Raw genomic sequence first — 13,947 nt, 5'->3', positions numbered from 1 at the left:
ACAGCCAGACTCTGCCCTGCACACAGATTTAAGACTAGGCCAAATCCCCTCTATTCACACTCCTTCGCATCAAATACACACAAAGGCTTAACTGGCTTAAACATGAGACACAACAGACATAAGAGGAACTGAGGAAATGGCTTTGTAGCTCCCGCTGAAGCAACATAAAGTAGATAAAAGACATTTTAGCAGGTAAAATGCATTTGAAAATTTCAATGATCACATAGTGGAAATTAAAGAGACTTAACAAGATTTGACTCTACCTTCAGATTTGATTGCTGGAGTTCAGTGATCGTCTATACACAATTGTGAAATTATGAATATGCAAGCATTTATCAGAACGTTACATCCACATTACTGGCCCATTTTTTTTTTTTTTTTAATCATCGTTTGAAAATCAATTTTTTTTTATTGCAATATATTGTTTCACAGCACACATTTAAAAAAAAACAGGGGCCAGTTAGTGTCAAATTTCATACAATCTCATATCATTCTTTAACCTGATCGTCATGCAAGTGAAGAGTACATCCTGAGTAAAACTGAGGTAAGTCTCCGGGAACACAAGAAAAGCTGGAGACGAGTTACACTTTTCCTCTTCAGTCAAACTGTATAAACATGCAGCTGTATATACAGATGTGTGGATCTCATTACTTGCATGTTGATAAGTGTCATGAACTAATTTATGTCGGAGGAAATGACACGAAAAGGTAGGTTTCATGTGAAAACTATGCTGAACTCAGCTGGTGCATGTTACATGTATGAATTAAGTACCGACACTAACGAGCAGGAAGGCGAGAGGCCGCCCGATGTTATAAATATCCTTCCATTTGCAACGGATTACAAAGTGCAGACAAAGAGTCTAAGATTTAAAGTGCAAATGGGTTGAATTTCACAATGGATATGTAGGCCGTTGTAGGAAAAAAGATTTCAAGCAGATAAATACAAACTTTAAAGTGATGGTTCACCCAAAAATCAAAAAAACATCTTTTGAGGATCAAACACTGCTTGTAGGCAGACAGGTGGGGTATTAAAAGGTTGCTAAGTCTACCGGAGCTCAAACAATTAGTCAATTAGTCGATCGACAGGTGATTATTTTGACAATTAATGAATTATTCTAGTCTAATGTCTTTTTTTTTTTTTTTTAAGCAACAAGACTCTGCAGCCATGCTAGCGGTGCTTAGAGCTAAATGCTAACGTCAGCATGCTAACATGCTCTCAAAGACAATGCTAACGAGCCGATGTTTAGCGGTTATAATGTTTACCATGTCCGCCATCTCGGTTTAGCGTGTTAGCGTGGTAACATTGGAAAAATTAGCACTAAACACAAAGTGCAGCTGATGGGAATGTTTTGCAGGAATTTGCTCATAAACCAAAGTATTAAATAAATAAATGAAATAAATTTCAATTCAGAAATGATAGTCGAAAATTGAAGTGATTAAACTGACTACAATTCATCACGAGTGGGACGTGAATGTCTAAACCAAATGTCATGACGATCCATCTCGTGGTTGTGGAGATATTTCACCAAAAACTGTGAATGTGAACCTCATGGTGGCGCTAGAGTAAAGGTCAGCGGATCACCCAAAGTCGGTAGGATTCATCCTCTGGGGAGCATGAACGTCTGTGCAAAGTTTTACAGCCATCCATTCAATGTTTGTTGGGATGTTTCCGTTTGAACCAAAGTGGTGCATCGTTGTAAATTGAATATCTTTGCAATTACAGGAACAATTTGAATACATTTCCTTGGCAGATTACTGGATAATGAAAACCATCCTTAGCCCTACACTCTACACAGGGATGGGTGATTGATACATCACTTTTAGGAAGTAACTACACACTTTTCTAGAAACCAAATTCTGAGGAAAGCAGAAATTAGAAGACAAGGCAGTGACCTGGAATGCACAGCATTCATCTTCAACAATACATGATCACTCCACAGGGGGGCAGCAGTGTTACGTTATGCACTCATGGAAAAACAGCAAAACAAATCAGAGAGGGCTGCTGCTGCTGCGTGTGCATCAACCAACAACTAGAGAGTACTAATATGACTTCCGTTTGTCTGATAATAAATTAATATAAAAATAGGAAGTAGTGTGTAGGTTGATAAATCAAAGACACAGGAAGTCAATATTGCTGGGGAGCACAGAACTGGTATAGTGGGGAAATGCCCAGGTAACGTTAGAAAGTCGGACTTGGTTTGAGCTACAACAGACTCTCTCCACAGAGGACAAACAAAGAGGCACACAAATGTTAATTTAGTTGGACGGACACACACACACACACACACACACACACACACACACACACACGTTTGTTTCACTATCTTTGTGGGTACCCGTCATTGACATAATGCATTCCCTAGCCCCTTACCCTAACCTTAACCATCACAACTAAATGCCTAACCTTAACCCTTACCCTCACCCTAACCATAACCTAATTCTAACCATAATCCTAAAACCAAGTCGAGTCAACCCTCAAACAGCCCTTTAACCTTGTGGGGTCCAGCATTTTGGGCCCCACAAGGCTGTGCAGAACAAGTATACTGTATTCCCTGGTTTTTGGACCCCCACGAATATAGTAACACACACACACACACACACACACACACACACACACACACACACACACACACACACACACACACACACACACACACACACACACACACACACACACACACACACACACACACACACACACACACACACACACACACACACACGGGTGGTAGGAGTGCAGCGTGGGTGAGGGTTCCCAGAGTAGGTGGTTGTTTTCTCACTCGGACTGAGATCACAGATCATGGGTGACTGGAGGGCCAAGCGTAGTGCCCTCACATGAACCACTGCGATATTGTCAGAGGGCTGGGAGACTCTCCGTGTGTTCAAACAGGGCAGTTGGCTCGAGTGGAAGCTGGGTGTGAGCGGAGGAGGACGAGGAGGGGAGGGTAAGGGTTTGGACGGAGAGAGGAGCGAGCTCTCTAGGCCAATCAGATCTGCTCCTTGAAGCCTCCCTGTGCAGCCCTGGAAGCGGCAGTAGCAGCGGCCGTCTGGACCGTCTTGTTGGCCATGACGCCTGTGGCGAACTCCTGCTGGGCCTTCTCAAAGCTGGCATCGGTGGTACGGTACATTGCGTGGACCTTAAGAGGACGACGAGGGCAAAAAGAGATGCGTTAAAACTGAGCCGACTTTTATTAGAGAGGCTACTTCAACTTCTTCTAGGTTTGCTGTGTGACTACCTTTTTGAACATGATGAGGGACATGGCAGCCAGGAAGGTAAAGAGAGCAGCGATGAGGATCATTATAATGCCCACTGGGATGCTGCGATTCAGGCCGGTCAAAGCTGAGATCCACCCGCTGCGGACGAGAAAATCATCAATCTTTTCTTATGGTCAACAATGAACAATAAACTGTAGCACTGCTGTTATAAATACTAAACAAAGAAACCGCAGCTGAAAATAGTCCCCAGCAAAATGCACAATTAACTCCCGTTTAAATAACGTTTGCTTAAAGCTACATTCCCCAGCTGTTTTAGGAAATTACTGAGATTTTTAAGAAGGGTAGGAAAGTCAGAAAATATTGAGACACAATGATGGTTTTGGTCTTTTCAGAAACTCCTGTTATGTGTTTCTTCAACCACAGCACTAAGTTCAGTTTGACTGGATGTTTTGAACTCCAAAACTGTGTCATGAACACACTAGGACTGCAGCTATGTCACTTATTTTCTCCATTTATCGGTTGCAAGTTAAAACAGTGAAAAATGCTAAAAATTGCAACTTCTTGTCGATGTCCTCAAATGTCTTTTTTTTCCAACTAACAGTCTAAAACCCAAATAATTTAATTATATATAATGTTAAATATTCACATTTAAGAAGCTACAGCCATCACGTTTGGCATTTTGCTCAAAAAATGACTTCAACGTTAAATCTATTATCAAAATAGTTACAGATAAATTGTCGCGTCTCTTAAAACACACATTGCCATTAAAAAGCATGGAATAATCCATGGTGCTAATTCCTGCCCTAGATGTAGTAAACACACACACTACTGCGTCTCTTCTTGCCCTGTTTTCTCACCTGGCGCCCCAACCAGTGATGCCAATACACTGGATAACGTAGATGCCAAACTGACAGATGTACACGAAGAAGAAAGAAAAAAACCTGAATGAGCTGTCACTCCTGCAGAAAGAGAAAAAAATAAATAAACAGCATATAATCAACAGTCTTTTATTTGTACATCTAAAGTCCAAATACATTTGTGTTGTTTACCTGAATGCTCCATAAAGTGGTCTGTACCAGCAGACGAATGAACAAGGTGTGAAGAGCAAGAACCAGAGGATGGACAAGCCAAAGTCCACCCCACGTGACGCATCCACACAGAACCAGGCCAGGCAGCCCACCATGTTAGCAAACAGCGTCCCAGTATGAACTGAAGTATGGGCAGAAAGGAAATGTACAGTAAGCATCTGCATGGAGCTTTTTAGTGGAAGTGGGTCAGTGTGGCAGCCTTGGTGTATATGTCAGCCTGGAAAGTAGGCTGCTTTTCTTGCTAGTGTGCAGCTAGTGTCCGCTGCACACTGACGCTTCATATTTCAACATGTAGCACTGTGCAGGACTGAGAACAGAACACACATGTATTTAATAATACATTATCGCCATTCATTCTTGGGGTCCTAACAGCGCCGACATTGTTAAAGAGTAACACTGTGTAAAACTGAGGGCATTTTACATCACAGTGTGAAATATGACATGCGCCTGCTTGTTGACATAGCAGAAGTGAGCAGCGGTGACGCTGATGTGGGCTCGAGATCCTTTCTACTTGAGTTTGTTGGGAGTTTTTTTCCCCCCAACAAAAAAGTATGACATTCTTTTCTTTGATTGGACTAATCTGTGAAGAAACTAAAAGAGAAAGCAGGGGAGTATCGACTGCTCTCTGAAGTCTGTATCTAAACCATCCTTTAATCATCTGACCAAGTCACTTCATCGCACATGACTGCACCACGTGCCCCCCAGTCATGCGGCTGCTGAATGCCACTTGAAGCCATTCATTCTCTGAATCCCAGAACCACCATTAGGACAGAGCTGTAAATGTTGCAGGGGGGTGGGGGGGGGGAGAAGCAGTTGCTCTTATTCAGGGGGTCAGGCGTGCTGGGGGGGACGGGGGATGGGGGGGTTCACTGGTCAAACTAATTCAGTATGTTGTTGAAGAAATCACCCGAGGAAACACACTTTGGTACCATTTATAAAACAGTTTAATGTGTTTAATGTAAAAAAAAAAAAAAAAAGAAAAAAAGATTTTATGAACTAGTCTTGTTTAACCCTTGTGTTGTCTTCCTGTCAACCTTGAAAAAATTTTTTTTTTAATTTTTTTCGACGTTTTTGATACCTTTTTTTCAAAGTTTGTTTTTTCTTTATCCAACGTTTTAAATTGTAAACTTTTTCTTCTACACATTTTCAGCGCTTATTTCTACGTCCCATATTTTCTGATATAAAACAAAAATTGAAAACGGGTCAATGTGACCCGAAGTCAACACAAGGGTTAAGATGAATTATTTCTTTAGACCAACTTTATTTACAGATCTACACTGTCTGTAGATAAACTTTAACGCTATAATATCAACTTGAACCGGGTCATTTATTGCATTAAATCCAATTAAAGACTGCAACAAAGACTACATCTTGTCATTCCCCTTCTTCTATGAGTTGGAGGTGTTTTATTTTGACAGCAAAAGCCTACACAGTGCAGATGGGACTGGCAATACGTACTGTACACCGACAAAAAACACTCATAATTATGAATTATAGAAACTACTAGTCATAAAAAAACAAGAGAGTGCAGAGTTTGCCATCTGTTCCCCAAAAAACCTCAACAGATCCAAAACACCAGAGGGCAAAGAGCCAGGCTGTGAAAAGTAAAGCAACTTATAAAAAGTAAAAGCAGAAACTTATGGTTTAGTTGTGTTAAAAGCGGCAAAATTACACCGATTAATTACATTTGAAAAAAGGGATAATATGCAATGCTTTCCTCAAAAAACAATGTGTAGACTAATACAAAAGTAATCCCTTTCAATCATCACTTATGAGCCACCAGGCGTGTGTGGTGGTGTCTGTATCTGCAGAGAGCCTGTGTACTTTCTCTTTTCTTTCTATTATGCTGTGTGGAAATTGAAGGAATAAAATGAAGCGACTCACACATCCAGAGGTAGTACATGATCTTGACCGTCTTCTGAAACTCTACAGGGATGTCCACTGTGATGTCATGGTAGAAACAGGGACCCACAGGGAACTTCTCTGGGAGGGGAGGCCAGTTATTTTTCCTGCCTGAAACAGGACAACACAAGACAAAAAGAACCGTGACTTCATGTTTTTACAGTAACAGGGTCGCGTTTATGTTGCCTTTTTGGCCGAGAGTTAGATGAGAAGATCTGACTCTCATGTCTCTATGCTGAATATGAAGCTGGAGCCTGGAGGCAATTAGATGATCTTAGCATAAATTAAACTAATTAATATGTCAATATTACTGTCACTGCCATTTCTTTACCGGGTGCAGTGGCAGCCTCATGGTGACAAAAAGACACCACCGCCTTTATTTTCACAATTCTTTTTTTGTATCTATTAAACAAACAAGATATGTGTTAATTAGTAAGTTTAGAGGTGCTGGTAGGCTATTTGAACAGAGCCAGGCTAACCGTTTCCCTATTCTTCCAGTCTTTGTGCTAAGCTAAGCTAACTGCCTCTTGCTTCCAGCTTCAGATTAAGCATAGAAACACAAGAGTGGTCTTGATCTTCTCATCTATGTCACTTGCGTCAAGTGTACGTCGTCAGTAAATGCTTGGCAGAAGAAATCAAAACATTCTATCAAGCTGCTGAACTCCAGCAGTACATCTTAACACAACAGAGCAAAAGTGCAATAAATACACCAGCACTTGTTACACTTCGCACTTTAATTATTACAGTTACTATTTAAGATGTCATATTGTCTGTACAGTCATATGTGTCCTTTTTCGTCCTAAGATGTTTCGTTGATCTTATGTTTATATTGATTTTAAAATGTTTTTTCTTTGTTACATGTTTGTGTTGTGAAGCAACAGATTGTAGCACTATGCCTAAGACAAATTTCCCCTCAGGGACAATAAAGTGTATTCTATTCTGTATCACGCTCTGGTCTCAACTAGGGCTGCACGATATGAGGAAAATATGTAATTGCGATTATTTTGACTGATATTGCGATTGCAATATGATTCACGATATTGGAGGGAATGATCGTTTTTGTATCATTACTCTCATTTAAAAAAAAAATTATATATATATATATATATATATATTTATCGCCGGAAAAAAATGATTGAAGTGTGATTTTTAGTCTGTAGGATACGATTTGTAGGCTGGGATGTCTCTGCAGCACCACAATACCTTATTTTAGAATGGTTTGACACATATTTTGACTTTAACAAATATTGCGCCCCCCCTGCGATTTGGATATTGCACTAGTCCATATTGCGATTTCGATAAAATTGAGATTAATTGTGCAGCCCAACAGCTGGAAAAAGCTGCCCCGGACCTGCTGTTGGGAAAAGTCATTTCGAGCCTGTCTGGACTTGGACTGGAAACAGTATCATTTCTCTGATCTGACTCTGTACGTGGGTGTCGGAGGCTGACCTCCTGAAGCACTCAGTGACTGCATTTCTCTCTCCCGGCGATCCAGCTCTGCAGCCTTCCTTTCCAGCTCCTCCTGTCTCCTCAACAGCTCAGCAGCTGCTCCCGACTGCTCCTACACACACACACACACACACACACACACACACACACACACACACACACACACACACACACACACACACACACACACACACACACACACACACACACACACACACACACACACACACACACACGTGTCAACACATTGGTAAAAGTACAGAAGTGTGTGTCATGTGTTTGTTCCGGCTCAATAGGAATTCCCTGTCTCTACTTTTGGTATAAATCCAATTCTCTACAGGGGCAGCACCAGCTGAAAGTGACAACAAATGAGATGCACCATCACAAGTTATTTCCTCCGGCTGCCTGGATTTCTGTCCGACTCGGCGTCTCCATCAGCAGCTACAAAGCCCAGTCACAGATAGAAAAAGCCTCTTGCGGAGCTACTTTCCTGCTCCCAGACTTAGCATGAAACCAGCTGTCATGTTAAAGTACTTTGCCTTTAGCACAGAATCTCTGCTGTCGATGTTGGCTGGATATAAATCATGAGACGTGTAATAGTCTGCTTGCTTATAAAGACACACACAACAATATCAGCACGGTGACAATGTAAAAACATGTCTGTTAAACCTACCATTTCCTACTGGACCAAACAGCATAAAGCTACAGAAAATTGGATTTTTTGTGTTGGTTCAGTAGTACTGTACCTGAGGCTGCGAGTAGGCTGGAGGCTCCTCTGTGGGTTTCATGATGGCAGGTTGTGTGTTGATGGTGGGTGCCGCAGTCTTGGGTGCCATACCCGGAGGCGCCTACGGAGGAAACGTATATGCATTTATAGACAAACGCATCATTACAGTTGGCCGTGCTGTGACACTGCGAAAAGATCACACATCACAAACAAATGCTACAAAATGAGGAAGTTACTTTTCTAAAAATGGTGACTGTCTCTTGTAATACTGGCCATTTACCACAACCTTTAATTAAAAGTGAATTATTATATTCTCATGGCTAACGTGTCACGTGAAAGTCAGAAATAACACTGATCTTTTAGAACTGAATCAATCTTCTGGATCCTGTTAATGTTGTTCAAATCTATTTGATGTATGAACGTGGATGAACTGTTGAAGTACTCACTGGTTTGCCATCTGTGAAGGGGTTGTACTCCTCCAACCCTGGAGGAGCAGCCTGTCGTATTTGTGTCACTGATGGATCCTGAGAAAACACACAAGAACACGTTCAACAAGCTAAACATCAACCCTAGAAGAAAGGCTTGATAAAAGGTAGTACATTTCTCAGATGTTATGAATATTTTTGGTATGAGAATAGTCAGTCTGTGTGTCTATCCTTGTGTTTTTGCCGAGGACAGCGGTGGAAATGTCTACGGTGAGAGTAAAATGGCTCATGCGAGTGTAAAAACCCTCCATTATTCTGTCAGATGAAGGCCAAACAACCCTCTTTATTCAAAATGCAACAGGCCTATAATTCAATACTGGCAAAGATGGGATGATTCCAATAATTTTCATGGGAAGACGTCTATAAATAACCAAGTCCATGAGTTTCAGAATGGGGGGGTGGGGGGAGGTGTGAATGCTTCTGGCTGCTGAAGACAGAAATAAAAAGAGACTTTGCGTTTTTCTAGTATGCTGCTCTCGGCACATAAACTGCTAAAGCACTTTGCGACCCTTTCAGGCACATTCTTGATTTGCAGAACAAGCAAATTCACAACAACCTTGTTCACAAAGGCTTGTGAATGACAGTTTTACTATGTACTATATAAACGCACAAAGTGAAATAAAAGGATAAAGCTAAAACATTCAGAAAAAGCCAGACATTGTTCGGCCTCTTTAAGGGTGACGCTGGAGTGAAACTACGTTAACTTAACGGCTGTATTCAACTATCAAACATGAGGTACCACAAACTTTAAAAAGTACATAGTATTTGCCGCATACATTTTTGATTTCTGCAGGCATCAGTTAAGCAACATTATCAAACGTTTCTTTTTATTATAAGCTTACCATCAGCTGCTGTCAGTCACGCACTAGTTTCATTCAAATTGCTGCTCAAGATCAACATCCAATCTGCGTACTCCTGCAGTGCTATCCTTCTCCAGTCTCAGTGCAGTCCTCTCGCTGTCTCCCTGACTCTTAAGTTTCTGGGAGCATCTCTTCCTCTGCCACACACACACACACAGGCTGCGACTTGTCACCAGACCAGGGTCATACATTTTTCAGGATATGTTGTGTTTAAAGTTTAATGTCGCCCTATTGCACAGCCAAACACTCACATGCATATTCACCAAGTTTTCATCTTGAAATCTATAGTTACAAAAAGGTACAAATTAGGGCTGCTCGATTATGGGAGAAAAAAAAAAAAATCATAATCACTTTTGATCAATATTGAAATCGCAATTATTTAACATGATTACTCACTGACTTTTGGAAAGATGTTGCAATTACTGAACTTCAAAAAACAGTGAAAAAGTTAAACAGATCAACAGTGAAAACACCTAGAAGTGGGAAATTTCCCATAATACTTTTTCCATTTGCCTACTGCCTGTATGAAAACTAATTTCATGGTTATGGTTGTATTAGTCTCGCTTTGCCAGACCTTACTTCCACAGCGCTGTGGAGGAGGGTCTGGCGAGTCCACACAGCATTCCGGGATGGGAGGAAAACGTGCTCTGGTTTATTGGCATTTCTTTAAACCAATCACAATCGTCTTGGGTGGTGCTAGGCACCGGGAAAAGCCACGGTGCCGCTGCAAAATAGCCTCGGGAAGGAACTTGTTTTGGTTGTTTGATGTGTACGTTTAAAAGTTGTTTTAGTTGTGCAACAGAAAACTCAGATTGGACAGATAGTCTAGCTAGCTGTCTGGATTTACCCTGCAGAGATATGAGGAGCAGTTAACCATAGTCCTCAGAAATCCACCGGAGGTTAGAATGCCAACACAAAGGAAGCCCAAGGTAACAGATATCCGGCCTAAATGAGTGAAATCGCGCGGAATTTTCGTCAGCAACGGAGCAGTGGAAACGTCAAGGACTATGGTTGTATCTGACATGGCCCTTATGTAGCTGGAAATAAAACAGGCGTTGTGCTGCATAAGCAGGTGCAGAAGTCCCTCTAGCTGGTGACACTTTATGTAAGACTTCAACACTTTGCCTACTGTACTGTATTTGACGGTGAAGCTGCGATATGTAAACACACTGCTGGGGCAGCAGCTATGCAGTTTTGGTAATTTCTCTGCTGTTTTCTCTCTTTTTGCTGGCAGGTTTCTCTATAGAGCTCCCCCTACAGCTTTGGAATAGATATTTGGCAACACTGTAAAAACTCGCTGGGTCAGTCTGCCGTTTCCTCTTTCTCTGTTCCTCCAACAATGCTTTCCTAGCTTTCTGCTTCTTTTTTGCCAGCTCAGCCATGACGATAGTGTGAAAAACTCCATCGCTACCTTGTTAGCCGGTTCCTGAATGGGCGTATGTGTGCAGTGCCGTGAAGCAATTTTTCACATCGCGAGACCTGATATCACGCAATACTTCCTGACGCTGAGGCCGCCGGCTCGCCGGCCGAAAGTTGCAAGGGGGGTTTTTCAGCTCACAGGCGCTAGGGGGGAGCGAGACGACCACCATTCAACTTGAAAAAAGTCATATAACCATTCCAATGACTCTGAAGCTGTTCAGTTAAGGTAAATTAAACAAAAAAACTGCATAGTTCCCCTTTAATTAAGCTGTTAAAATGACACAATGTGACATCTATGCTTCCTTCTATGATTTCATTAACTGACACGGGAGCTTCATTTCCTTAATAAGCCCACATCCAGAGAAATAGGCCAAAATGGAATGAACAATCTATGCATGATTGGGAGTGATAAAATACCCAGCGGGTATCCTAGCACCACATGTCGCCATGACAGCACCATATGATTTCATGAAGTATTGAAGATAGCTCAGAGAAGGGGGACAAAGCTCCATTTCTCCCCAGGCGAAAAAAAAAAAGAAAGAGTGTGAGCCAAAAAACGACAGAAAATTGGCAGAGCAGCAGGGGTTCACTAGTCATGTCAGTATGTTAATGAGGCCCCATGAATGATTTACTTTCCATGCGTCTGTACAGTCAAACTGTGCCGTCAGCATCTTCCACCATCACACACTGAGTGAGCAAGATGGTGGAATGACTTTTCTGTGAAACATTACAGCCTCTAAAATGGGAGAAATCATGTATTGTAGCCATGTACTCATGCACAGGAATATCTGTTCCATAATGTTTTAACCAAGATATACTGTTGTTATTCAATCACGAGTTCATTGTGAATTGGCTGATCCCCTAACTATTCATTTGTATATATAACAAACAAACAGATATGCTGATTACAGCTTTAGAAATGTGAAGACTTTTGCTTTTCTTACTTTTCTTTCTTCCTACTTTGTTCTGTTTGGTGAGGTAGACAATCTTTTTAATCAGTTCTGGCAACTTATGTTACAGACCACGTGGGTAATCTAAAACAATAGGGCTGCAACTAATTACTGTTTTATTATTGATTAATCATTTGGTCTATAAAACATCAGAAAAAAAGTCAAAATTGCCCATCACAATATCCTAGAAACTATTCAATTCATCATCATGTAATAGTTAAACCAAGACAAGTTGTGAACCTGAATCAAATGATTGGTATTTTTCCTTTAAAAAGTACTTATTATATGATTACTATATGATTAGTCGATTATAAAAAATAGTTTCCAAATAATTTACTTTGGATTATTTGTTTAATTGACTCACCGTTGCAGCTCCAGTATTATTTTTGACATGTGATTTATCTAATGTTAATCCATAATGAAACTGTCCAAAAACTCAAGATATTAATTTAAATATCATGGAAGAATAAAAAACAGCAAATATTCACATTTGAGTAGCTGGACGCAGGAAAGTTTTTGGCATTTTTGCTAAAAACAAAACTATTATCAAAATACTTGATTTAATAACTTAATCTCCTAACCTTTTCAACTCTAATGAAAATGCTAATTAGGTTCTGCCCTAGCTAGCATGCTTAGTTAACCTTCCTGTTGTCCTCGGGTCAAATTTGACCCATTTTCAAAAAGTTTCTATATCAGAAATTTGGGTTTCTTTCAACCAAAATTGTCAAAAAAATTAACATGGATGTTCCATACAACGCTCTTCACAAGTAAAAGACATGATCAGTTCACTACTTGAATTGAATCTGGGTGTTTTATTGACAAAAATGTCAGAAAAAGCTTTTATAAAGTAGGGGAAAAAACTAAAAAAAGGTCAAAAAGCGTAGAAAAAAAAATCAACAAAAACATCAGAAAAAGTGACAAAAATGTGGAAAAGAAATTACAAAAACGTCTGAAAAAAAACGACAAACGTGTCGAAAAATACGACAAAGAAGTTTTTATTTTGACCCAGAAAAACAAAAAGTTGCATGGTCGAGGGAAAGACAACACAAGGGTTAACCTGACATGATGAAATAGAGAGGAGAAACACCATGACAGGCTTGCTGAAGGAGGAGGCACTGAAGAGCACACGATGAAATGCATATTTTCACCATGACAAGACACTGTTAACAGAAGGCTGCCTATAGTTCAATGCCTGAATAAAGCTAACAGCATTAATGAAGGCATGGCAGAGAAAAAAAGTTTACGTTGTCATTTACTTCTCTGTTTTGGGACAAACAAACGACTCAAATTACTGGGCCTATTTAAATTGTATCTATGCAAGAATCATGACTCAAATCCTGCACCTCAGGTTGAGTTATTATTACCATCCATTATTGGGATCTAATCTAATAGAAAACCAATGTAATGTCACAATGTAAATCAAACAAGCATGGAAACATGAACAGCATTTGAACAGCAGTTTAGTCTAACACAGATGTGCATGCTCCCTTTAGAAAGGTCCATAAAGGGAGGGGTGGAAAGACAGGTAGAAAGTTAAAACTGAAAGGTGCAAATAGGGTATCATAAAGGGTTTCTCGACAGGGTTTAAATAAAATACCATACTCCCCTGCTGAATCAGAAATAACACCTGTTGTATCACAAGGAACGCTAGCACAAGACATCAAGCTAGCTAACACAACACTGCCTGGTACCTTTAGCTACATGTCACACAACAGTGTTCCAAAGTGTGCCATTTCTAATTGACCCACTGTAACTAAAGCCTGTAAACAAGTGAATTCATGTTTTGCTAATTGCTGCTTTTACTATTATTAAACTCAAGTAGCTTCATCACAGCTGCTTAGCACAACAATAC

The 13,947-nt window shown here is 40.5% G+C and overlaps 1 protein-coding gene across 2 annotated transcripts in view; it reads right to left on the bottom strand.

Annotated features, from left to right (window-relative positions):
• Positions 1–2,655: 2,655 nt before the first annotated feature.
• The window catches only part of LOC116062911 (secretory carrier-associated membrane protein 1), an 11,666-nt gene continuing 374 nt past the window's right edge, over positions 2,656–13,947 (bottom strand). The window contains exons 2-10 of one of the 2 annotated variants that reach the window (XM_035991575.1): positions 9,709–9,863; positions 8,828–8,905; positions 8,401–8,502; positions 7,655–7,766; positions 6,188–6,316; positions 4,265–4,424; positions 4,073–4,174; positions 3,236–3,353; positions 2,656–3,136 (exon numbers count right to left, since the gene is read on the bottom strand). In XM_035991575.1, coding sequence (XP_035847468.1) covers positions 2,987–3,136; positions 3,236–3,353; positions 4,073–4,174; positions 4,265–4,424; positions 6,188–6,316; positions 7,655–7,766; positions 8,401–8,502; positions 8,828–8,905; positions 9,709–9,711 — 954 coding nt within the window. In that variant the 5' untranslated portion in view covers positions 9,712–9,863 and the 3' untranslated portion in view covers positions 2,656–2,986. The remainder of the gene's footprint in view (positions 3,137–3,235; positions 3,354–4,072; positions 4,175–4,264; positions 4,425–6,187; positions 6,317–7,654; positions 7,767–8,400; positions 8,503–8,827; positions 8,906–9,708; positions 9,864–13,947) is intronic. The other variant, XM_031317694.2, reaches the window with a different exon arrangement.

Source organism: Sander lucioperca, chromosome 14 (assembly GCF_008315115.2).
Source record: "Sander lucioperca isolate FBNREF2018 chromosome 14, SLUC_FBN_1.2, whole genome shotgun sequence".
Taxonomy (NCBI): Eukaryota; Metazoa; Chordata; class Actinopteri; order Perciformes; family Percidae; genus Sander; species Sander lucioperca.
Note: the sequence above shows the minus strand (reverse complement) of the source record. Positions and strands in the feature narration are given on the sequence as shown.